The sequence below is a fragment of the Gopherus flavomarginatus genome, chromosome 1 (genome assembly GCF_025201925.1).
Source record: "Gopherus flavomarginatus isolate rGopFla2 chromosome 1, rGopFla2.mat.asm, whole genome shotgun sequence".
Lineage (NCBI taxonomy): Eukaryota > Metazoa > Chordata > Testudines > Testudinidae > Gopherus > Gopherus flavomarginatus.
The window spans coordinates 29,234,911-29,262,415 of record NC_066617.1 but is presented as its reverse complement, the minus strand read 5'-3'; the positions used below and the strand labels follow the sequence as shown (position 1 = coordinate 29,262,415).

Below are 27,505 nucleotides of genomic sequence, written 5' to 3'. Positions count from 1 at the left end.
TAGAGTACTCAGCAACATGAGCTTTGACTTGAGAGGGCTGTGACTGCCCCACCCTTTATGTCCTTGTATGGGAACTCAAGGAGGCAGAATGGTGTGTGAGCATCCCTGATAGACGCTGCTTGTCGAAACAACTTCTCTTCAGCACATCTGGCTTGTGCGCATCTGCAGTGGGATCCAGGCTGACTACATCTCAAAGAATCACGGTTACTTTGGGGTAAGTAACCGTTCTTGCTGTATGCAGGCTAGTACAAAGAGGTCTCCAATGAAGGATCAGAAACCTATTGTGATAAATTCTTTACAAATGAATAAAAGAAGACTGTGCCCTAGAGAGCTCATAATCTGTGAGGATGCAATAGGTGGATGAAACACACAGAGAGGGTAAGGACTGGAAGGATACCTTAACGGTAGAACAGGCTTGCTACTTACCTACCCATTGTCATTATATAGTGGGCTTTCCTGATAAGATTTACAAGTGGATCAGTGTCATTCTCCCTGTTCTACTGCTGAGGAAACTGAGGCCAGGTCTACACTACAGATCTCTATTGGTATAACTACGTCGCTCTGAGGTGTGAAAGATCCACACCCCTGAGTGACATAGTTATGCTGAACTAACCCCTCATGTGGACAGTGCTATGTTGGAGGAAACCTTCTCCCGCTGACATGGCTACTGCCTCTCAGGGAAATGGATTAACTATGCCAATGGGAGATGCTCTCCCGTCAGCATAATAGCGTCTTCACTAAAGTACTACAGCAGTGCAGCTGCAGCGCTGCACATGAAGACAAGCCCTGAGGTACGGATGTAGAGAAGTGATTTGTCAAATGTAACTATAGAATAAAACTTCCAGTGCTGACTGTTGCTAAGTCTTTCCGTGAACATTGTTTGTAATACAGTACTGAAGTTCGTTGTAGTTTCTTAAACTAGTCTATGAATTTTTTAAAAACCAGGGACCAAGTCACCCTCTTCCAGGAAACTGACAGGTAATTAACATTAGGAACTGAACATGGTATGCCTTACTGAGTTATCAGGAAACTGTCCTTTTTAGAGGGAGAAGTTAGCCTCCTCCTTGTTCTTGCTAAGGTATTTATTACGTGTGTGTCTGTTTTGCCTGGGTGGTTTTGCTAGGCTTCCCTTTTCACCAAACCCCAGTATCTTAGCTCCAGAAGGGTGGCTAAGCACCCTATGGCTGCTCACTGAGGCGACATAGAAGGCATTACTCCACTGCTGTAAGTAGCATTAACTCAAGTATGAATAATCTGCAGGGTTCACTATAGACCATGTCACAGAGCAGCTAATCCCCAGCTCCAACTTCTTGTGCCCAGGCCTTTTCCCTGAAACATCGCCAGTTCCCGTGGGAGTTTCTGTGGGGCTCCAGAGACAAAGAGGGGAGGGGGGGAATAAAACATATTTCTGCTGCTTCCCTCTTGTGCTGGATCTCAGTCGTTTCTAGTTGTGGATATGGAGGGGACAATCTGGACTCATATAAATAAATGAATAAATTTATTTTCCTATGTTACAGCTATCTTTAACATTCCCTCAGTTTCACTAGTTTAAGATCTAGCTGCCTATTCAGCATTCATACTGTTTGCTTTTTCTTTGTATTTTACATGCATTGGAATTGAAACTTAACTTAGTTTTGTTTACGTAGGACACTGGTATCAAACTGGCCTGTGGAGCATGGTGGTGGTGCTATCCAGAAAGCTGGCAGGTCACGTGGTGCAAACTCTTATTTTGAGCTGCAAACTTCCATGAGAGAGTTAAAAAAACCTTTCTTAGTATTACTTATCCATATAAGTAATTGCTCTAGTTGCCACAGGAACTTTGTCATTGCTAATGGAAGAAGTGAGAGAGGTGGTACATACTCTTTATTAAGGTGTGGTCCACAGCATAAGAAAGTTTGAGAATCTCTGAATTTTGGATTTGCAGGTTGGCAACAGTTGCAATCCCCTGCCCCCAAAACTCTTCCATGTAGGCTAATGCAGTAGGTGGTTGCTTTTTGCTCTGTCTGCCTCCTCCTTCAGGATTACCCTAGTGACACAACCAACCTTGTGCTGCAAAGGAGGATGCAAAAATAAAATAAAACATAACATTATTAACATTTTTATAACAGCTAAAAGTGTGAGTCCTTGTGGCACCTTGGAGACAAACAAATTTATTTGGACATAAGCTTTTGTGGGCTAGAACCCACTTCATCAGATGTCTGAAGTAAAAAAATACAGGAGCAGGTATAAACACATGAAAGGATGGGGGTTGCTTTACCAAGTGTTAGGTGAGTCTAATGAGATAAATCAATTAACAGCAGGATACCAAGGGAGGAAATATAACTTTTGAAGGGTAAGAGAGTGGCCCATTACAGACAGTTGACAAGAAGGTGTGAGTAACAGGAGGGAGAAATTAGTATTGGGGAAATTAGGTTTTGTAATGACCCAACCACTCCCAGTCTTTATTCAGGCCTAATCTGATGGTATCTAGTGTGCAAATTAATTCTAGTTCTTGGTATCTTGCTTTAATTGATTTATCTCATTAAACTGACCTAACACTTGGTAAAGCAACCCCCATTCTTTCTTGTATTTATACCTGCTCCTGTATTTTTTACTTCATACATCTGATGAAGTGGGTTCTAGCCCATGAAAGCTTATGCCCAAATAAATCTCTGAGGTGCCACAAGGGCTCCTCCTCTTTTTTTTGCTGATACAAATTAACACGGCTACCACTGAAACCAGTTTAAACTTTGATATTTGTCTCACAGGAATTCACTTGCAAAATACAAAGTCCAAAAAGCAAATGCGAATTAGCAGGCCTGAACACCAACACAGGCTCCCAACAATGTGTGTACTGTATTTTAAGTTGCTGTGGCAGTCCCAGTGCTGCCTTGGTACCATCACCTCCACTCATGAGAGCGAAAACAGAAGAAGGATCATTAATCGAGGGATACACATCAAGACTGCGGTCATGCATGGGATCCAGAAAGTGAAACTTAACCAATCTAGTTTCACTGTCCAAGTTCAATAGAATGAAAGAAAGTAAATAGTAACGCTAGCATTAAAAAAAAAAATCAGTTGTGTAATCGAAGATGTTAGTAAAAATAATTATTTAAAATGCATGACACTGCCTTTCTGAATCTGTTGACACAGTATAAATTAATAGTTTTGATCACTGCTAATTTTGATTGCCAGATAGAACATTCAAATATATGTTTATTTCTAGAAGGCTGTTCTCTGGAGCCAAGTATTTCTGCATGTTCTGCTGAGATGAACGTAATACAAAATGTTTATTATGAACCCTAGTATGTAGTTGGGAAGCTGGAGTACAGAAGCCTTTTTGTCAGAGGTAGTCATTTATACTTCTCTGGCATAGATGAAGAAATGAATTTTGTCACGGACCCTCTCACTTAGAGACTCCCACTGAAGTCAATGGAAATACTTCATTTGATTTTAATTGTGCTTTGATTGTGCCCTATATTGCATCTCTCGTAAGGAAAGCTATATATTGAGGTTCTCGGTTTTGCCCCTTTTGGTCTGACATCTTTCCTTCTTGGCAGGATTATTTTTAAAGTTTTGGTGTCGTTCAGTTTATTTTAAATAAACAGACATCACTACAGCCATTTAACTAAAGAGAGCATAAAAGCTGAATTTTTATCTGGAAAACAATTAGAGAAAAATATACCGTACAATAATAGGACTTTAGATGACTGTATGTACATATAATATATACCAGTGGTTCTCAAACTATACCGGGGTGTCAAACATGACCCATGGGCTAGAGCTGACCTGAATTATGTATTTTTGGCCCACTAGACACATTCAGTTTGTGTGGAATGTCAGCTTTCATTTTTTAAAAAGTAAGTTTCTAGCCTTGGTAGCTGCAGAGAAAACTTTTGAAACATGAACCAACTATAAACTGAAGTCATGATGTTGGTCTGAATCTGCACAGAGCCTGAAACAATGACTGTCTCCTAATCTCACTGCAACATCTGCACTAAAGCCCAGTGATAAATACTTGGTAATATTAACTATTCCTTTGCTGATCACTGTAGCAGATAGAATGGAAAATGGGGAAAAGAAAAGCCTGAAAGGGTGGGAATTGGGGGTTGCTCCAGGAAGACTGACAAAGACGGAAAGCAACGTGGGAAAGAAGAGAAACAAAGGGCAAAAGTAGCAGTGGCCGAAAAGGAAGCAGATTTTCTTACTATGTGACAATAAGATACAGAGTAAATAGTAATGTAGTTACTATGTAAATACGGTTTTCTCCCATTAATCTCTGTGCATAAAGGTTGGTGGGAGGGGGCTCTCTTACACCCTGTAAGGAGTTCAAATGGTGAAGTAAGGCCTCCATAAGTAGATGATCTCCCTCTTATGCACTTTTGGACACCTGCACAAGTTATGTTGTTGGTAAACTCCTAGGATAAAATAAGTGAGTACTAAAATTCCTTAAAATTCTGTGAGGGAAAATGTGCATTTAGTTGTTGCTTCAGCCTCTAGATCTTTTAAGACGTGAAGGAGTTGTGGGGAGGAGTTCTCATTGTCTTTATTAGGTGTTCAGGATGCATCCTAAAGATGTGCGTCTTTGAGAATCTCTTGCGGATCTCCTAAGGTATCTGTGGTACTAGAAGTTCTGGTGCTGTTGAGCCAAATAGTTCCAGATTTTGAAATGTACATGCACCATTTGTAATCCAATAGACCTTCAGAGTTCTGGAGAAAAATGCCTTTTCAGATATTTTTTCATTTAAAAAAACCTAGGACATTTCAGGAAAAAAGAGTTACTGAAATGATTGATTAGTTGTCCAGTTTGATCCAAACCAATTCAGATTCGAACAGGTTGTTATCACAGAAGGCATTCTAGTGCTATGAATCCAAAATATGTCTCTTTACACCACTGAGTCCAGTACCAGAATTTTCCTTGCTTTGCTGGCACTTGGAACTGGTAGGGCACAGGTAGTCAAATTTTTTTGTCAAGGTCCAGATTTCTTTGTCAAGGTCCAGACTCCAGAGGAAATTAAAATAAACCAATAATGCTAATAATAAGTAAATAAAAAGATTTTTGGGTCCATTCTAAAGCACCTGGCAGTCTGGATTTGGCCTGCGGTCTGCCTATTGACTACCCCTATGGTAGGGTCTCTGAGAAGATCAATCCACTCCCACCTTGGATACTCTTCACAAGTATGTCTAGCCATTCCCAGTCAGACAGTGCAATAATTAAACCTTCAGTCAGTGTTGATATCTGTTTCTGTGTAAACTGTAATTAATGGGAAATTCCCAACATCATTTAATGTCTCCAACACCCTAAATTGATTTAATTAGCCATAGCACCTGGGCGGCAGCATACCGTTCTCAGTTATTTATGAGTCACAGATGTCACCACCCAGGCTCTTCTATACTGGTGAAGATTACTTGCCTCTTCTTTCTTCATGGTCGTTCCCTTCCACTCTCCTTGGTCACTGTTCTGTCTTTGGCTTCTTAGGGCTTGTCTACACTTACATTTTATAGTGCTCTAACTTGCTGGCTCGGGTGTGAAAAATCACCCCCCTGATCAGAGCAAGTTTGAGCACTTTAAAGCGTAAGTGTGGACAGGCTCTGAGCGTTGGGAGCCGTGCTCCCAGCACTCGGAGCTATTCTCCCTGTGGAGGTGGATTACCACGAGTGCTGCGAGAGCTCTCTCCCAGCGCTCACGCATGACCACACTCACTCTTCAAAGCAGTGCTGCGGGAGCGCTCCAGCGGCAGCGCTTTGAAGTTTCTAGTGTAGATGTAGCCTAAATCTATGTCTACACTTGACAGAAGGGGTTCTCCTGTCACTAGTAAATCCACCTCCCGGACATGCAGTAGCTAGGTTGATGGAACAGTTCATCAACCTAGCGCTATCTACACTGGGATTTCAGTCGGTTTATCTACATTCCTCTTAGGTGTGTGGTTTTTTAACATGGCTGAACAAATGTAGCTGGGTCAATCTGATTTTTCTAATGTAGACCAGCCCTCAGTGCCTTTATTGAAAAGTCATTTGTCCTCTGCTTTCTTCTTCTTAACTACTTGTGTATTAACTTGCATTGTCTTTGATGCTTTGATTTATTTGTATTGTGTTAGCATCCAAAGGGTCCCAATCAGGACTGAGAATCAGCTGAACCAGGTGCTGTATGAATACCTGGTCTCTTACCTGAAGAAGAAGAACTTGGTCTATTTCATATAATTTTGTTTCCTTGATTTCTACACTAGTGACTTCAATCTTGCTTTACCTTGGTTGCTCAGAAAAAAAAACCAGCTTGCATTTGATTAAAATGTAGCTCACCTGGGATGGGATTTTCAAAAGCACTAGGCACCTAAATAACTTAGAACCACAAATCATATTGACTTTTGCTGGGACTTGAATTCCCAAATCAAACAAGCACTTTTGAAAATCACACCCATTGTCTTGTCACTTGCCAGAGCTAACATTTCACAGTTTGAATTACCTTGATTACTATATCTCTTGAGTAGCCACATTTCTTCTCTTTTTTGGGACTTAAGGCACATCTATACTGCCCAGCAGTTCGGACTACAAAGGTGTGAATAGTGGCACACACCAAAGTGCTGCCCTGTAATTCCCTTGAGTGGGTGTTGTGGGCATGAACTAAAATGTTCCTAGATCTCATTAACTTAGTCCTCTTCCAACAGCGGCAAATTACTGAGAAATAGGAACTTTTTAGCGCGAACCTGCAGCATCTGCACAGAAGAGTTACAGGGCAGCACTTTGCGCACTGCTATTCATACACCTGTAGTCCATTAAGGGCATATCTGTGCTGCCTTTAATGTCCCAAACAATTAGGCCTCTTACCCTCTGAACTACTTGAACTCGGGTCATCTCAGTGTGCTGCTCATGTCATTGGCTTTCTCAGGTGATGCCCTGTACCTCTTCAGCGATGGGCATTCTGTCTCAGGAAAATTAAGTTCTTGTTATGCTATTTTGGTTTATATAAATAAGACAAGTCATTTTTTCCCCTTAAATCTTAATTTTACTCAGTTCATAAAAATATGTGGTTTTGGTAACAAGGTGATTAACATTTAATCTTTATAGTTGTCCAGTCCCTGAACATTCATATAGGATCTGGCATTTTCAAGAGTAATATGAAACCAGTATCAACTAACTACTGAAGCAACTTCGCCTCTTTTCACAAAAGGAGAATGTTACTTGTATTAAAACTTATACTAGATAGAAGGAGTGGACACTTATTTCTAACATAAGACTACACTACCTGTTCAGGGAACAGCTAAACATACTTGCATAACACAGCGAAGTTGCCTTTGTATTGTGTTTCGGTTTCAGGTTTCAATCTGCCTCTCAAATCACTCAGAATAGATTTTTGTAAAAGTGATCTTATGTAGTGATAGGGGTTTTCTCTTTCACTGTCATTGATCTAGAGTGGGAGAGAATATAGCTAACAGATTTCTAGCCTTAGAGTTTTTCAAATCTATAACTTGAGCTGAGGGTTCAGGTTAATGGATGTTTTTGAGCATACCTATCAATGCGACATTTTTGTCAATCTAAACAAGTTTCACTTCAACACTGACTTATTAAACATGACCAAAATTAATTTTTAGAATATAATTTTACTAAATGTTCAGCGGAGCAATTATTACATATGGTGGAATATATGTTTACAATTTACAGGGGAGCATGATTCCTATATAATAAAATACAACTTCTCTAGCAGTCAGCATTGTGAGGTCCGTGGTGCTGTGATCACCTTAACTCTGCAGTGGCGGAATCATTCCTTTCCTGAGTTTTTCTGTCCACTTAAATGCAACTGATTATGTGTATTGTGTTCTACGTGTAGAGAAGGAACTTCATAAGTCGTTTGACCCTGATTGTTACTACAAGTAATCCTTACTTTCTAGGTGTATTATGATGGAAAGTTAAAAATTATATCTGACATCTGCATTAGCCTTTGAGTGTTCGTGCCACACTCCGCAAAGGCAACATATTTTCTTTGTTTTCTGTGATTTCTGTTTTTTAAATGCATCCTTTACTAAAATAAAGTCTGGCAAAATTGGATCATGTTATGGATACAGCTATCTTATTGTTTACAGATGTTACTAATATAAAAACTATAAACACAAGAATTCCCTGGTACAGTGAGGCTTATTCTCTGAAAAATGCAATAAAATATGTTAATAGAAATATTGATCTTATGACTTTTATTCTATAGAAGTCAGGATTTCTACAGTTAACTTTTACCATCCCTTCACGCTTCTACCTTTGCACACACTCACATGGGTATGACACATAATCATATAATGTCGGACAATATTACATGCTATTACTCAAATATTTAGTTTTCAAACACAGGCTGTGGTCCTATATAAATAATTTACCACAATTGCCATAGAACGTATCAGATGATAAAGGTACATTAGTGTGTGAAAGGTTTACCACATTTGTAACAAGAAATGTTTATCAAAATATGCTCGTTTTTGAGTTTGACAGTGGAGGCAATTTTATAGACGTTTGTATTTCTTGAGTTAAAATTTGTGCAAAGAGTTTTGTTCTCCTTAAGATGTCTGAAAATATATTGTGACAAATGTTTGTGCTATTTTTTTTAATTAAGTTTTGAGCTGGACTGATTTAGGTACAACTGGTTAGATAAGTTTAGCACGGTGATTGCTCTGGTTCTTTGGTTGGTTAAGCCTATCCATGTTGTCAGAAGAGTTAGCAGACTTGATTCCCCATTTTTTCTTTCTGAAGGAGTGGCTGTATTTCAGGTGCTCTCTCTAAACTCTTAAAAGTAGGTTTGGGGGCAGGGAGCAGATCTACCTTTGGAAAGCCATAGGCCACGGGGAATACAGGAAATACGTAATTTTCTTTCTCTTTTACCTCTCCCACTCCTAAGCTGGGGCATATCCGCAATAAATGTTCCATCTGTAGGTCTTTTCTAAAAGAACCAGAAAGCTTGAGAGGCTGACCTCAGACTTTTGGATAGCTCTTTGTGGCTTGCCTTGGACCTAGGCAAGCAAGACCTTCCTGTACCAGCTCAATCTGAGTTCAGAAGTGCCCTGAGCCCCAGATCAACAGCTAGCTCCCAAGTGTGTCATCTGTGATAGCCCTGGTTGCAGATGTGATAGGGCAGTTAGATTCCTGAGACAGGGGTGCAATTTGGGGGGGCGGGGGGCAGTGGAAGGCTCTAGCCCCACCCCCCATTTTGTAGGGGAGGTCTACTCATCCTATCCTCATTTATATTCATAAATGATCTGGGAAAAGGTGTACACAGTGAGGTGGTAAAATTTGCAGATGATACAAAATTACTCAAGATAATTAAGTCCAAAGCAGACTGCGAAGAGTTACAAAGGGATCTCACAAAACTGGGTGACTGGGCAACACAATGACAGAAGAAATTCAGTGTTGATAATGCAAAGTAATGCACTTGGCAAAATATAATCCCAACTATATATACAAAATGATGGGGTCTAAATTAGCTCATAGACTTTAAGGTCAGAAGGGACCATTATGATCATCTAGTCTGACCTCCTGCACAATGCAGGCCATACAATCTCACCCATCCACTTCTATAACAACCCCTTAACCTATGTCTGAGTTACTGAAGTCCTCAAATTGTGGTTTGAAGACCTCAAGCTGCAGAGAATCTTCCAGCAAGTGACCCGTGCCCCATGCTAAACCCATCAACAAAGAGATCTTGGAGTCACTGTGGATAGTTCTCTGAAAACATTTGCTCGATGTGCAGTGGCAATTAAAAAAGCTAACAGAATATTGGAAATCATTAGGAAAGGGATAGATAATAAGAGAAAAATATTATATTGCTCTATATAAATTCATGGTGTGCCAACATATTGAAAAGTGTGTGCAGATTTGGTCACCCCATCTCAAAAAGATATATTAGATTTGGAAAAGGTACAGAGGAGGGCAACAGAAATGATTAGGGATATAGAGCACCTTCTGTATGAGGAGAGATTAGAAAGACTGGGACTTTTCACCTTGGAAAAGAGATGACCAAGGTGTGGAAAAATTGAGTCATGAATGGTGTGGAAAAATTGAATAAGGAAGTGTTATTTTCTCCTTCACATAACACAAGAATTAGGGGGTCATCAAGTGAAATTAATAGGCATCAGATTTAAAACAGAAAAATATGTTTTTCTTCACAGTCAGCATGTGGAACTCTTTGCTAGGGGATGTTGTGAAGGCCAAAACTATAACAGGGTTCCAATAAGAACTAGATAAGTTCATAGAGGATAGGTCCAGAAATGGCTATTAGCCAGGGTGGGCAGGGATCCAACACCATGTTCTGCATGTCCCTCGCCTCTGTTTGTCAGAAACTGGGACTGGGCAACAGGGCAATTTGATGATTACCTGTTCTGTTCATTCCCCCGGAGCACCTGGCATTGGCCACTGTTGGAAGACAGGATACTGGGTTAGATGGACCACTGGTCTTACCCAGTATAGCCATTCTGATGTTCTTATATAGAACCCATATATATCTGCTCCCCGCTGTAACCCGTAGACCCCACTCAACTCCCAGAACTGGGATAGAACCCAGGGGTCCTGACGGGGTCTCTCTCTCCACAGAGTTAGTAATAAAGTAAGAATATACGTTAAAATTTTAAAGCCAACCAGTATCCCTTAAGTGACTTGGCATAAGATGTCAGAACATGTTGTTCAAGCTGAGTGGGTCTAATATTTATTAATATTTTTTTAAATAAAGGAATTAGATACAGGGCTCCTGTCAGTTAATTGCTAAGTTAGCTTCCAAAAAACTAGAGTTTTCAAGTGCTTAAATAGCCTCCGGAATCACAGTTCAAGTTGCCGCCCTCACCCCCCCCCCCCCCCCCCCCCCGCAATCTGAAATGACGCCCCTGCCCTGAGAAAAGCTTTGGCTAGTGCTAGAAAGGAGCCATACTCCTCTGGGAAATATAGGGGTAGATCCCCTTCAGCAGACCCAAGCAAAAGAGATTAAACTGCCTCACCAATCTTAGTCTATGTGGACTTAATGGCCCGAATTGGGTGCTGTGGAAGTAGATCTCTAGGTATAAACTGAGCTAGAGTCATCATTGCTATCTTAGGTGCTGAACGTCTCCACTACAATGCTGGCTACCACCACTGTCTTGGTACTGAGTATCTCTTAGGCACCGGTCAAGCCACAGTTGGAAGTACATCCAATAATCAGTAATTTGAGGGGCAGCTGGTAGCCAGATCATCCTTTCAGGCCACTCTAGATGCCTCCAATACCATAGCAAGATCCCTGGCAATTTCTATTGCCAGGAGAAGAGCATCCTGGCTAGTCTTCAGGCATCTCAAAGGAAGTTCAGACAACAATTGAAGACCTCCCATTCGAAGGCTGTGAACTCTGGTATGAAAATGGATGACACTGCGTTCATTGAAAGAATCGCAACCTGCTCATTGGCTGCTAAGAGCATACACGCTAGAGAGTTGTGCACTTCATAGCTTGTGTAGGCTGAGCTGATTGCACGTACCAGTGGCTCCTTGCCTCCCTCCATTTCCCCCACAAGCTCCCTGTGTGCCATCCTCCTCTGTTTTAGAGACTCACTGTGACTCCTGATCTCCTCCATACCAGGGGTTCTCTGTGACCCCCATGTCTGCCTCCTCCCCTACCAAGGTACCCCAATCCCCCCCCCCCCAGCTGGGGGTTCTGTCTGTGCCCATTCCACCCTCTGCCATTTCCCTTCATGACAGGGGCTCTCTGTGCACCCCCTTTCATACCTTCCTTCTATGCAAGGGACTCTGCGTGGCCCCCTTCCTCCTCCTCCTCCTCCTCCTCCCCATACCAGGGTCCTCCAGTCCTGTCTCGTCCCCCACTAGGAGCTTGGTGTGCATGCCCCCATTCCCCATGTTCCCTGACCCCTTTCCCTCCATTATTATTATTTATTTATTTTATTTTATTTTTTATAATTTTTTGTCTGAGAGAGACATCATTCTGCGTGTCAACATGATGAACTCCAGTGGGAGGACAGGCAGAGAGGAGATGGGGTATTGTTATGCTGAGGGGCCATCAGCCAGCTGTTAGATCTACAGAGGACTGTTGAAGTGCTTGAAGCTGTGTATTTGCTAACAAGATGACATGGGGCTCCAGTTAGCCCCCATTTTTCCCATCTCAGTTTTCCAGTTTTTCTCAGAAGTCAGTAGAGTTCTGGCCACTGATGCCAAGAACTTTCTCCGAACCTTTGGAATTGATTAGATGCTGTGTTCAAAAGTTATTGTCATTGAGTTGAGTGTAAGGCTTTTGCAAGCTTGGCCAACCAGCTGCCAGAAGGAAATGGAAGTCTGCAGTCTTGTTCCAGACAAAGACAATGGCCAAGTGCATTTATCCATCAAAGAAATAGCTTGATTTTTGGCAATCATGGTGTCACTATCGGGGCATGGGTGGTCTGACCTCATCGTCAAAACAAGAGTCATGAATCAGGCTAGGTCAGATACCAGGAGGTCAGAATCCTAGGCAAATCAGAGGATAAAATCAAGAGTCAGGTGTCAGGAGACAGAGTCAGGTTACCAGAAGATCAGTAGCAAGTAGAAGGAGCAGGTATTGAAGGGGAAACAGTCTGATGCAGGGAGATCCCAGTTGCATGGTCAACTTCCTGTTCCTGTGCTGGGTTTATAAAGAAGTTGTGAATCAATCAGGACTGCCAGCATTCTGCCAATCAGATTCCATGTCTGGAGTCCTCTGTCAGAGTTCAGCTTCTATTCTGGCATCTGCTAACAGGTCACTGGATAGCAAATTGGAATTTACTAGCCTCTAAGAGCCCGATGGACCAGAGGTCAAGACCTGTTGTCCCTGACACATGGTTATTTATGTCAAACGTGGTTATTTAAGTTGAAAAAAGAAAATTCCTGTTCACACTAGACCACCAAACTATGCAAGCTGCCTCTGTGTTTAAAAATGTTTGAGACACAAGGTGGGTGAGGTGGTATCTTCTATTGGACCTCATACACTTTGAGTGCCTTTCCCAGACCTGAAAAAGAGCTCTGTGTAAGCTCAAAAACATGTCTCTCTCACCAACAGAAACTGGTCCAATAAAAGATATCACCTCATCCACTCTGTCTCTCTAATATCCTGGGACCAACTCAGCTATACCAACACTGAAAACATTCAATGTTTCTCAAGCACATTTCCCCCTTTGGTGCCATAGGAGGCATAAGACTTTTCTGTCTCTTTCCTCTGCACTTCCTGTGCAACTCATTTCACCCTTTTCTCCACTTTTTCCGTCTCAGTACTACAAAAACTGCTGTTGGTGCAATGTACTATTAATAGTCCCCTCATTCCCCACTTTGCCTCCCCAATATTGTGTGTGGTGGAGATGCAATTGCTTCTGTGATACTGTGACCTGTCCTGGTTTCCAATTCTATCATGTCCTTGGATAGATTCTTGGAGTATTAACTCCTTATGTTTTTTAGTAATTTCTCACAGCTGGACTTCTACTAACATAGGTCCCAGAACTGGGCAAGTTTTGAAGGCCTAGTATAAGGGATGTATTCTGAGGCTTAAAAAAGCTTAAAGAATTTAGAACAGTGACAAAATGTAACTCTTAAATATTATTTATACCTTCTTATTTGCCAAGCGATAAGTCTCTCTCTCTGTGTGTCTGTTTTTTAAAGTATTTAGTGTTGTTGTAGCCATGTTGGTCCCAGGATATTAGAGAGACAGGGTGGATGAGGTAAAATCTTTTATTGGACCAACTTCTTCTGTTGGTGAGACACACAAGCTTTCGACCTTAAACAGAGCTCTTCTTCAGGTCTGGGAAACTCAGAGTATCACAGCTCAATACAAGATGGAATAGTGTGTTTAGCACGAGTAGTTAACATACATTTCAAGGGATCATGCAAGGTGAAGTGGTCCATTAACACCACTCCAGACATAAGGGGGAAAGGAGGCGGGGAGGAGGTTATTAGTGGGTTATAGATTGTTGTAATAGGCCATAAATCCAGTGCCTCTATTCAGTCCATGATTTTTAATGTCTAGCAAAGTTATGCATTGAAGCTCTCCGGCTCTCAGACTTTGAGGATAAGGACTGGTAGGTCAGATATAGAGTGACTGCTTTTTGGAAAGTGTTCACTCACAGATGATGATTTTATCTTTTATCATTTTCCTGTGTGAGTTCATTTGATAGCTTAGTGACTGTCTGGTTTCACCCTCATATTTGCTATTCGGGCATTTAGTGCAATGGATGAGGTACATCACATGTTGTGATAGGCATGTGAAGGACATATGGAGTTTGAACGCTGTGTTGTGGAGGGTGTTGATTGTTGTAGCAGTGGAGATATGTCTGCAGGTTTTAAATCAGTTGCTCTGGCAGGGTCTGGTGCTGCTTTGAATTAGTATATCCTGGTGTGTTGGGAGCTTGCTTCCAATGATGAGCTTGGAGAGGCGATGCAAGAGTAAGAATAAATTTTTTTTTCCCCCAAACTCTTATAAACTTTATAACGAGGCTGAAACATTTCATAAATTTAATGCAATGGATGATTCTTGAGCTGAGAGCTTGTGCCAAGTTTCAGACTGGTGAGGGAGGGAATCCTTATCATGGAGTTACAAGGTTTTGACAGTGTGAGTCTACAAATGGAGCACCAGTAGCAAACCCCTGGCTTTAGCATTGCTATATCTGTACTGCAATGTAAAGTGTTTTTAAGATCAATAACTTCAACCTCCAAGCTAAAGCAGAAGGAATGGTCTCCGGAGTTCTTAAAATTATATAACCGTATTAGATGTGAGATTAAAATAAAATGGCCTGCCAAATTGTTCTTTGGTCAACCAGTAAAACAAATAGCTGTGAAGAGGAACAAGGTTTAGTATGCAATGTTGCTCCCATCTGCACTAAAACTGTAACTAGTTAGGGGGTTAAATCACAACATGGTTTATTTATAGTGTGGAGAGGGTCTAACTATGTCCCAGTAACAAGGCTAAAACCTTGGAAAGTATAAGGCTTTAGCATGGTTAAGGGGCCACGGTTAGGTTTCATCTGAACTATAACCTTTGACCATGTTGTAACCAGAACTCGTGACTCTGTAATAGCAGTATAGACTGGGACTTTTGCTTTCCTCCACATCCTGGCCTTTAGTATCTCTTCTTGCGAGGGACCTGGTTCTGGCCAACCATAGCTGAATCAGAACACTGCTCCTTTATTGAATCATGGAGAGACTGCTCTGCTCTTCCCCATCCCTTGCTCTCTGAGAGACTGAAAACACTCACTCCCAGCTTTTTCAGCCTGAAGAGTGATATTAGTCCTAGGCATCGAACTGTGGGCTATCCCACAGGGCAGTGCAGAACATGACACAATTTTTAATGAAAACATACCATTCTGGCACTACCATTATCAAGAAACAATAAAACAACTTTGGTAATATAGTCACCCACTGAAAAAGCTACTTGTTTGAATGAACATAAGTTATAAGACATGCAGAGAAGTCACATATATTAGAGAATTGATAGTTAAACATTCATCTGTTTATCATTCTCTGCTGGTATTTTGAGTGTTTCCGAGCCATTTAATTTTTGTGGTGGTCCTGCACTAGGTTTTGTTTTTTTTTTTTTTAATGTTTAATTTTAGTTTAAGTAAATGGAGTTTGTCATTTAAATGGCAAAACAGTGCTGAATTGAAAGCTACCTTTCAAGGAACCTGTATTAGAAGCAGCATTTACAAGCTTTTGAGTAGATCTTTCAGATACAGTACGTAGTACTAAGGCACAATCATGTGACATCTTTGAATAAGTCATGGATCTGTGCTGAGGAGTAGCATGGACCACAGTTGACATTGTTGATACTCAGAGAGGCATTTGACAGTCCAGCAGTGCATTTATTGTTTGCCCAAAAGAATCTACCATTACCTACCTACGAGGCCTTTCATTTTCAGTCGTTTTTTTTTAAACTTCAGAATGTTATCAGTGTCTGTTACAAAATTTTTTGAAAATAGGTGCACAGTTCTCTGGGTAAATATTGAGGTTAGTGTTGGGGGTGGGAGAGGAGAGAAAAAAGCCACAAATAGAAAAAACTAAGAGTATTAGGTAATTTAATGCTGTGATTTATTTCATGGACTGCTCATTAACTGTATGTACAAGTACATGTGCATGTGTGTATCTCTTCCAGTACATTTGCTTACTTTTAACTGACAGCCTCGCCTTTACACTCAGACTAATTTATTATTAACATAACCATGTCTACCTAATGTAACGTTTTGGATTGTCTTAACATAATCAATATTTTTGTGTACTTGAGCAGTGCAGATTTGGGTGAAAATGGGTAAAAATAGTAGCTTTTGTCAAAGCTGGGAATTTTTCAGTAAAACTGAAAACAAAAGGCCTCATTTACCTAACGCTGATAGATTTAATGGAGTTTCCCAGTTGGTCAATGGAGAATGCTGTTTTGGAGATCCTTGGCTCCTGAGACCTCTCTCTAATTCTTAAAAAGCAGAATCTACTAATAGTCTACAGAGAGCCAAGCTCTTAAGTCATTAGCTGCTGTAGAACTCATGCTCCTTGTTTGCTGAAATAATAACAGAAATTAGAGATGGGAAAAACCTATAAATATTTCATTTTGTGAGTCCTTTCCCAGTGCAGGACTGTTCCTTACAACGTGTTCTTGAGTGCGTTGTTGAGTATTATATTTATTTCCATTAAGTATTTAGACAGAGGTGCTGCTTCTTGTATTCTGATTGTCAGAATAAGATGTTCTGTCCACAGCTTAAATAAAGGATCATAGAAATAAGAGCTGGCAAAGATCTATTTTGATAACATACCACCAACACTGTCCTTACAGAGAATATTACATAGTTTTTGTTTTTACAAGTATAATACTAGTAATCCTACAGTATCTTTAATTTCTTTTAAATATACTCTTAACGCATAACTTCTAATTCTTGTATATATTTTTTAACTTTCCCACAGATATGCACTTATTTGGCCATTATCCAGCTCATGACGATTTCTATCTAGTAGTGTGCAATATCTGCAATCAGGTAGTCAAGCCACAGGTTTTCCAGTCGCACTGCGGTAAGTGATTATTTTCATTCCTGGATTACAGTGCCAGATCAGTGTATGGTTCTCATAAGAATCATGGCGTACAATCATGACAGAGGCATTGCAAAGGTAATCCTCTTGTCATCATGACTGTTTTCAGTGCAGAATGTCACAAATGCTTGAAAGCAGCTATGAGTTTCTTATAGGGAAAGTTAAAATAATTATCCCAGAAGCTAAACTTCTCAGATTGAACCTATTATAACAAATTAGATAATACCTGTAACTAGATACTAACTAGACCAAAACTATTTTGATGTAACCTTGAAATGGTCTCTGTCAAAGTTGGGCAGTTGGGTCACTTGTAACCAGAACACAGAAGAAAAGGTCTCAAGGATTTATATTTAGGAAGTTTGAAATGAAGGTTGATCTGTTGCAGGTTGCTTGTATACAACAAAAGCTTTAATAATACCAGGAGTTGTAGAAATGTGCAAATACTTTTTCTAAATTAACCTGCTAATGATAAGATTGCAAAATGTATCCTTATTTTGATATCTGAAATCAGAGCTCATTTTGCTGAAAAAGCATTTTTTATTTTGCTCCAGCAAGCTGCTTTTGGGCATTTTCTGCAAATCTTCACCCCAAGTTCTAGTCTCATAGTTTATTATTTGTCCATTGTTTTCATTTATATAAATAAAAGGGAGTGACAGGGTGTGGCCGGGATTGGCCAGGACACTAAACTGATGAGCTTTATATGAATTCCTGAAAGTTTCTTACATTTTCCTCTGAAAACTTCAATTTAATCAAGTTAGTATTTGAGAGAGAATTGCAAAACAATGAAAAGTAGCTAGTACTGAAGGAGGGATAGGTGAAAATGCATCAGAAAGCAAAACTGAAGGTAACCCAGTCAGAGTTCATAGATCCTGTGTATTGTTCAGTCTTGTATGCAGGAAGCGATTCAGTAAGTGGAATTCTGCAGCAGATCTGTAGAACAGGAAATGTAAAAATACTACCTCCACTTTGGAGGAGCACTTACTAAAAGTTAACTGCAGAAATTCATCTGTGTAAGACCAACTGAAAGCAACTGAAGTCATGTTGCAGGCAGTTAGGTGCCACAGATCTGCATGGTAGGTACTTAGAATTGTGAAACAAAGCATAATAAATGAATGCCGCATTGAGTATCTTGTGGAAAGGACAAGATCTGAAATCATGAGTATCTTGAGGCTCCAATACCAACTTCATGAAAATTCAAAACCTAGACGCATAGGTCACAAACGTAATTATTTTTAAAGGACCAATTCCAGGGTTGTAACTAGTAATTTTTCTTGAACGAACACACTTCCCGCCCCCACCCCCACCCCGGTAGCCTCCAGCCTACATTATATTTGTATTTTCCCAAGGTAAACAGACCTCTACACACATGGTCACTGATAACATGGATACATTAACTGTAAACACTTTATCAGTGTGTTTAATAAAGGCTTGATGCAGAACAAACAATTGTGTATGCTGCAGAATTGCCACACAAGGATAATTAAAAATTATTTGCTGTGGAATGCATGATACATGCTGGCCTTCAGCCATGACATGTTTACCTGAAGTAAATATGAAAGATGGCCGTCTTTCTATTAAGCAAACATACATAATCCCTGTCAGAAACAAAATATCCCCCCCAAATCAATAATCTGATTTCTCCATCTGATCACTGAAGTTTCAACAGAATTATGCACAGGGCCAGCTCCAGGCACCAGCAAAAGAAGCAGGTGCTTGGGACGGCCAATGGAAAGGGGCGGTATGTCTGGGTCTTCGACGGTAATTCGGCGGCGGGTCCCTCGGTCCCTCTTTTCCTCTTTGAGCTGCCGCTGAATTGCCGCTGAAGAATGAAGCAACGCGATTGAGCTGTCGCTGAAGTGCCGCCGATCGGCTGTCTCTTATTTTATTTTATTTTATTTTATTTTATTTATTTTATTTTTTCTCTCTCCGCTTCGCCACTTGGGGTGGCAAAAACACTGGAGCCGGCCCTGATTATGCAGCAGCAGTTTTTGAAAGGAATTGAATGTGAATGGCATAAATCTAGTGTTAGCCTGCATGTCGGAGAAAACTAACCAGATTAAGAAGATTTTTTGCCAGAGAAAGTAGTAGAGTCCTGTGGTTTCCCCATCAAGATGTGAGTTACACATCATTTTTTCAAATATGTATCCTTAGGGACAGGGGTGCAGCAAACTGTATGAGGAAATCTAGTAGAGTAAACAAGGGAGGAATCTAATAATGACAAAAATACTTTAAAATCAAAAGCTACATTCAAATCCTTAGAATTATTAGGGGATATTTAAGCATATGATACTACCATAACAGAAACTATGGCCTATGCTTCTCAGCGAAAAGGAAGGCATTTGTCATTATCTGGCAAGATGCACCAGATTTTACGCATGTCTGAAGGGCATCTGTCACCTGGAAATCCAGCATGGTGAATTCAGTAACAAGGAAAGTAAACTATGACAGGTAAATTGTAAAATGGAAATTAGGGGGGTCAAGAGGGAATTTTAACAGCTAATAGCCAAAGCTGATCAGCAAACAACAAGAAATTCTTCAAGTATGTCAGAAACAGGAAGCCTCCATGCAGGTCAGTAGATGTGCTAGACTACCATGGAGTAAAAGAGAGAAACCCTGTGTAGTTAAGGACATTGCTGAGAAGTTAATTAGTTTTTTGCTCTGTAGTCACTGCAGAGGAATTTTGAATACCTATCCAGACCTATTCTTTGTGGATAAAGATGAGTGACTGCAAGAAACTGAGCTGACAAAAGGTGCTGGAACAAAATGATCATTTAAAAAGCAACAGGTCGCTAAGGCCAGAATTCTGAAGGAACTTAAGAACGGAACGGCTGAGCTGGTAACAAAAAAAGTATATATAATTAAAATCATGTACTATACTCAAAGAGAGAAGGTTAGCCAAGCTACTTTTCTTTTAAAAAGGTGCTAGGCATGCCTGGGAACTACAGACTTTTGAGCCTTACTTCAGTACTAGGTATAGTACTGTTATAGGTATATAACAAATAAAATTATAAAACACCTTGTATTGTAAAGTAGACACAAACCAGCATAGCTTATATAAAGAGTTTTTGCCCCATCTTTTGGAATGATTTAAGACAGTCAGCAAAATAGTTGACGAAGTAAGGATGGTCTTATGGTTAAGGCACAAGATTGGGACTCTGGATATATTGATTCACATCTCTGGCACAGACTTCCTGTGTATCTTTGGGTAAGTCTCTTAAAATGACTCTCATCCTTGCAATAGCCCTGTGATGTAGAGAAATAATATCCCCATTTTACAGATAGGTAACAGGCAAAGTTTACTGTTTTGAGGTGCTCAGATAGTATCTCTGTATGTTCTCATTTTTTTCTATTGTGATGATTTTTAAGAGACGTTTATGGTCGCTCGCAAGAAGTTAAGAAATCAAGTCACAAAATGAATGGTGAAGTTGTTTCGTAGATTAAAAACTGTCTCTGAGACAGAAGATATATATCAGGAAACGTGGCCGATTGTAAACATGCAGGAAGGTTAACAGCGGGAAGCCTCAAGATTCCATAACTAATATCAGTGTTTAGTTTATTAATCATTGAGCCAATGATGTGAAGTTGGCAGAAGTTGCAGATGATGCAATTATTTAGAAAAGTCAACTAGAGAATAAGGAATTCCGAAGAGACCTAAAGCTAGGCAATTAGACAACATGATGGCACGTGAAATTCACTGTAGATAAGTGCAAGGTAATGCTCATTGAAAGGGGTAATTTGACTCATGGTGCACTTTGGGTCCTAGTAAGTTATCACTCATGAGAAAAGAACTGTGTGTCACTCTGCATAGCTCAATAAAAACTTCCTCTCAGTGTGCGGCAATGATCTAAAAAAGCAACAAAATGTTTAACTCCATTATAAAAAGGAATGACACTATTTGAAAATATTATATCACTGTCTAACTTTCCAGTGTGCCATCACATAGAATACTGTACTTGATTCTGGATACCTCCATCTCAAGAAGGATATAAATGAAATATTGTAGAATAGGCCTATAGAAGGGCAACAGATAAATAGATGAATGTGAAGATTTCCGTGTGAGAAGAGACTAAAACTATTAGGACACGTTTGTTTAGAGAGGAAATGCATAAGAGGTGGTGTGATAGAAGTATATATAATGAGTGGCATAGAGAAAGGCAGTTGGGAGCCCCAGGTCATCCATATAATAAAAAATCTAAGAAAATGAAAAACAAATTTAAAACTCTTAAGTACTCTTTTATACAAGGCATAATTAACATGTGGCCAGTAGTTCAAAAAAAGGTTGAATTTATGTTAAATATACATTTACACTAGCTAGGATAAAATTGATTATAAAATCTCGTGTGATTAGACAGAAGGCATCTACTACCTACTTGGAGCTAGGAAGAGTCTTTTCCAAAGGGCATGTCATTGCAGCATTGTCCATTATGTGGGGGTTTACTCTTTCCTCGGAAGTATCTGAAACTGGCCACTGGCAAACGGGAAATTGAAATAGACGGGCCATTGGTCTGCTCTGGTATTGTAAATATTTACCCTTTTTCAATATTACTTTATTTTGAGTTCTGGAAAGCCTTGGAACTAATTTGATGAATCAATTTTGTTCAATTGCAGTGTGTAGCAGTGTGCCCTGTTCTACTGTGTCTGAATTCACAGACACCGAACACCTCAGTAGGAGGATATGAGGATACTTTACACTGTTCAATTGAGTTTGAAACATAGGGTCTTGCATGTCATGAGCTACAACTCTAAAGGTGTGGAGAAGGCAGAGAAAGAGGAAAACAAATCACCGTAGAAGCCACTATTATTGGCTGTCCTAGGTATGCAGGAAAAAAACCAGCAAAGCGTTGGTTTGTAAGTTTTGCCTTTTTTCTCTTTACTCCTCCTCTACACTAACTGTAGGACATCTGTATAATGTAAACCCTGAATTTTATCAGGTATTTTTGCATTACTAATTTTCTAATCTGCAGATTCATTTGAGCATTTATTTTTTTAATTGTAATTTTAGATTATTGTAATGTGACCGACTGGGAGAACCCTCTCTTTTTCACATGGTGGAAAAACTGAAAAATACTCACTTTTGCATTTTTATTTAAAAATCTTAGTAAAAAGATTTGGGTGTTTTTGTTTTGTGTTTTTTAAATGTTAGTAACTATGTTGTTGTTTTCAAATAAATAGTTCAAAGGCATTATTATAATGTTAGGTTCAGAGAGTGAAAAAGGCAAGGCCAGTTATAGTTAAGGTGTTTAGTTTTCTCTTCTATTTTTGGATTTCTTTAGGAGTCTCTATTACTGTAGGGTTTGCCTTTTAGTGCTGACATAGAAACAGAATGAAGCTTGGTGTTCTCACAAGGTTTTTTCTTGTCTTGTGTTTCTGCTAGTTTCCTTCTTTAGTATAATTTCAAAAACTAAATATCAGAGGGAGTCAGAGTTGCAGGCGTTAGGGTTGCAGCAGACCATGATGTGGAAGTAATGGAGAGGAAAGTACTATCTGGATGAGAGAATGTGCATGTGAAACTAAAGCATAACTGAAACACAAAAATGGCTTTCATTGACAAATGCATAATAGCGTATATAGCTACATAATTGAAATACATTTTTGCTTGAGTTGCTCTTCAGTTTCAGTACTCCAGATACCGAGGTTCATGCCAGTTTTGCTCTGAAACCATTTGCAAGTGGCATCGTATCAGTCAGAATGTGCCTTCAATCCAGGCATTGAGCCTGGGGTCTATTCGTGAATGCCGTTGTCCTGAATAACAAGTATGTTGTACTATTGCACTGAGTTATCCAGCTTTAGACTTTTAAAACTATTTAATCTGTGTACGTTTTATATGCATGAATATCCAGTGCTGCAAGCATATAGTTGTGGCTGCTTCTGCAAAAAGTAGTTTTAAATGATGTCATCTAGTTGTGAGACTGGTAATGTAGTTCAGTGCACTTTACCATATGGAAGACAGACGTTTGAGACTGACATCTTGGCTATTATATGCTGGCCTTAGTGGCATCTTGGAACACACTTGGGGGGCAACACAGTACTCCTTGTGGTGATGGGTGGATGGGCGGGCGGGCGGGCATCATGTCCTCAATGCGCTCTCTTTCTAGACATCTCTTTTTGTAGAAGATTTTTTTGAGCTAGTAATCCACCGTGTGAGAGGTTTGTCCACATGACTTTCATTAACTAGAATCCTGTTCATATGCCCCTTATTAAATAAGATTGGATTCTTGCAGTTCTCCATTAGATACCTTTCTCTCCCTTTCCCCTTTTCTTTCCCGTTCTCAGCCAGTTTTAAATAATAAAAAACTGGGATTATAACAGAAAATGAAAGAGAAATAAATGTAGTTCCAATGATCAAAAACAATGAAATGATGATCCTAACAATAACAGCCCTGTAAGTCAGTCTTTCCCTTTTAAATGAAAATCTGTCTTAACAGGTGGCAGTGGAGCCATGAACAACAAGCAGAATAGGTTTATAAAAAGAATAGAACTTGTCAGACCAATTGGATGACTTTTTTTATGATAAAAGAAACTTAGTGAGTGAAGGGAAAGTGGTAGATATAAAATTACTGGAATTTAGGAAATTGTATGATATAATGTCAAAATCTTACATTCAAAACTGACTGAAGGAACTTAGTGTGGTGATAAATGGTGAAGTATCATGTTTGGGGAGATGTGGAGTACTGCAGGGATCGGTTTGGGTTAGCAATGGTCTAGAAGAAGGAACTACTAGCAAATTAAATCTGTAGATGGTAATAGTTTACAGATCTATAGTGCCTTCCATTCAAAGATTTCAAAGCACTTTACGGAAATGGAGGGACAGAGAGGTAAGGTGACATGCCCAAGATTACACAGGAAGCCTGTTGCATAGCCCCAGACAGAGTGCAGCTTTTGTGCACTTCAGTTCTTTGCTGCAACTGCAAGAATACCCTATCCCTAAAGGGAGATGGGCAGAAAATAAAATTAGCCTCAACTTGGAAGAGAAACCAGCTAGTAACATGTGAGGAAAAACTAAATTGAAGCATAGATATTCAATTGGAGGGAGAAATTTAGAAAGCAGTATAATGAAAGACTGTGGATAATAACGCTGGGGGAAAATGAGGTATACATTTGTTAAGCTATCTGAAGTTGTATGCTGTGGAGTAGGAAGATAATTGTTCAGTATAACTACACCTCGGCTGTGACTGCCCCTGGAAGTACTAAGAAGTTTGTTATCATAAATGTATTGATTAACTGGAACACGCTCAGAGAAGAGCAACAAAACTTTGTAGGGGGTTGTGGGGACTGATTTGAGGAAAGACTGAGTTACGGTAAATATATTTTTCTTGGCTGAGCTCTGGATAGGTGCCCCTTTTAACTTTTGTACGAATCTAAATAATATATAAATACAAATATATTTGTAGACTGTAAACACCAAAGAGGAACATGAAATGTTTAGGCTAATAAATGGTGGCATATTTAGGAGTTGTTAAACTGAAATTTAAGAAAGCAAAATTTAGGCAGGCAGACTGTCAAGAAAAGCTTTCCAGCAGTGAGTTTGGAGGCTGGGAAGTAGGTTCCAGGGAAGTGGTGGAAGTCCCATTACTTAGGTAATTACAACAAGGCAGGACAAAATATTAGTAAGTACACCTGAGAATAATCCTGCTTTGGCAGAGAAGGACTAGATGACCTAGAGGGTCTTCTCCATTATTTACTTCTGTGGTGTGATTTTATTCTGTGCTTCCTATCTGCAAGGTCATTTTACCATATGCCTTTAATTAGGGGCAGAGACTCTCATTATATAAGAGTATGGTGACAGGTCGGGGAGATCATGCACACCTGATTTGTCACTCTCTAATTATGAAAGCTAAGGTTGGCATACCTGTTTTTTCACAAGATGTGCGTAGGGGATAATCTTTCATTTGATCTCTTTACTACAGAAACATTTTTTAAAAAAATATCTAGGATACCCTACAGTAGTCTAGAATATAAAATCCTTTCTCCCTTGAAATAATTACTTATATCTTCAAAGAGATTATATTCTGAATGCATGTAAGATTAGCTATTTTGCAGAGTGATGGTGGTACAGTAGAATTTAATGAACTGTGATTCAGAGGAAGAAGGCTGAGCTGTAAAGTGAATGAGAAATGGTTCACTCGCCGTACATTGAACTAGAACAGTGACTCTCAAGTGCATTTACTGTGACTTCTGCGGTCCCAGAGCCCATTCTCCAAACTCCTTGCTGCGGCCCCTGGCTCTGCTCCTTAAAGCAGTTCCCAAGCCCAAGGTAGGCCTGGTGATATTTCGTTATACTTTATGGGGCTGCTGCCTCTGGCTGTGGGAAGGAACCTGCCCTCTCTTGCTACCCCCTTTGGCTCATTGTCAAGGGGGCGCTGGCATGCCCTGATTCACCAGACATCATTGTTTCCCTGCTTGCCTTCCATTGAAGGGGAGTGTCACTCACTAAGGTACCACCTGACCAGCTCTGAAATAGTCACCTTGTAGGGGGAGGAGCAAGACACAAGTGGGAAGATGTTGTCCAGGAGAGACTGCACAGTAGTGGCGGTGCTGCTGCTGCTGCTGCTGCTGGGGAGCTGAGCCCCAGAAACAGCTCTGGGGCAGTGTCAGCCAGGGAGTGCAGGTGCAGGACTGTACACGCTGCAGTGAACTTAGGGGTCCAGCTGGGAGAGAGCGCAGGTGGCAGATGTTGCAGGGACACAGAGGACCATGGAGCACAGGAACCAAGGACAGGCCCAAGGAGCAGCCTGAGTGTGTGGCCTCCAGAAGCCTCCCCAAGGGTTCCAGCTCAGAGGAACCCACTAGTCAAGGCAGCCCCAACCACAGTAGCAGCTTCACATTCCTTGTGTACCACTATGGACATAAAAAACCTTCCTGCTGAAAAGGAAGCATAGAAGTGACCAGCTCACACTGAATCTAATATCAGTGACAAAGGTAACTCTGACTTGTCAGCACCACCTTCTGCAAACCATAACCGTGACATACACGAGGAAAAGAGGGTGTTTTAGAGTGAGTGGGAAGACAAGTATTTAGTTTTTGTTGAAACAAAATTCATCTGAAACTATAATGATTTGTGCAATATATAAAACAGCACTTCATCAGGTGAAATCGTACACTGGGCAGCATCATTATAACACTCATTAATCAGAAGTGAAGAAAAACTATGGTGACATTTTTTCCTATAAAAAGCTCTTGGGTAAAATCAGAAGTGAGACACTTCAAGAACAAAAGAAACGGAAGGACTTTCTTCCCCAAAATGATGAATTCCATCTGGCAACACTCAAGGCAAGTTATTGCATTGTGTTGCATCACAAACCATTTTCAGATGGTAAATTCGTCACACCTTTAGTACTTTTTGTTCAACAGGAAAATCAACTGTTTTGTGATATGGCCCTATATTTCATTAATTAAATACATATTATTCTTTACAATTATTTTATTTACAACACTTCCAAATGACCATGTCACTAGGCTGTCCCTAATATAATATTTTAACTGTCAAAATGGCGGCCTCAGCAAACATTCATTTGAGAGCCAGTGAACCAGAACATAACTATTTTTTGTTTCTCATAAGCATTCTGATATTATCAGTGTCATATTTTATTAGAAACAGCATCGAAACTGTGAAAAAGTAAATCTATCAAGTGTATCATCTCTACTAATGAAATTACTGTTTTCTCTAATTGTTAATGTTTTGTCCAGTGTATTATGACCTTTGTCAAGGAAAGAAAAGCGCTTGTATTCTTGATGAAAAAAGGAAGTTTGATGGTTTCTCATTCGTACATGGTGTTTTTCACTAATACATATGATCATTTAATTACCTTGTCAAGACTTGCAATACAAAGATGTTAAGCATATGCCAATTTTTTTCTTTTTGTATTGTCATGTTGAGGCTAGATTTTCACTCCACATAAGACTGAAATAACAAAAACTAGCCTCATTCCACTTGCTTTATGTCAAGTCTGGCAGAGTTGGCTGACATTTAGTTAGCTGCCAAGAGCATGCCCTAACCTTACTTTTTTTTGGTGTATTAATTTTTACGTTTATGTATTCTGGATAATTTAGTACACATAGAGGTTTTGGGGGGTGTGTATGTGTTTTGGTTTTTGTTGTTTTTTTGCCCACTATTTTTCATTTCATTTACTTTGAATTAGGAATTGCACAAGCAATTTCTCTCTATGAGAGACAGATTGAGAAGGTGATATCTGCTCCTGCCTGAGGCCAAGGCACTGGGCTGCAGCGCAAACCCCCCACCCACTGCTCTAATATGAGGTTAGAATGCCAGCTAGAGGGGTGGGGTGTTTAGGACCGCTACATCTGCAGAATCCCAGATTGCATGACCTCTTATTTTGACTGGTCCCAAATCAGCCCTCCAAGCTGGCCTGCATAAAACAAAAGCCACTTGCTTCAAAACCCCCATTCATGCATAGCCTGGCTGCAGGATTTAAGTGATCTTGAAAGCCTTGCACAAGCCATCCATATCTGCATTAAACTAATATGGGGCATGTTTGAACTCTACATCATAGTAATT

At 40.0% G+C, this 27,505-nt stretch overlaps 1 protein-coding gene across 9 annotated transcripts in view; it reads left to right on the top strand.

Moving 5' to 3' along the window:
* Positions 1-27,505, top strand: part of ATXN7L1 (ataxin 7 like 1) — a 197,570-nt gene that overhangs the window by 41,289 nt on the left and 128,776 nt on the right. For 8 of the 9 annotated variants that reach the window (XR_007769808.1, XR_007769810.1, XM_050925341.1 and 5 more), the window contains exon 3: positions 16,867-16,971. The exons of the other annotated variant lie outside the window; for it this stretch is intronic. Coding sequence is in view for 6 of the 8 variants with exons in the window: in XM_050925341.1 (XP_050781298.1) it covers positions 16,867-16,971 (105 nt within the window). In the remaining 2 variants the exon portion in view is untranslated. The remainder of the gene's footprint in view (positions 1-16,866; positions 16,972-27,505) is intronic. 9 annotated transcript variants of the gene reach the window in all.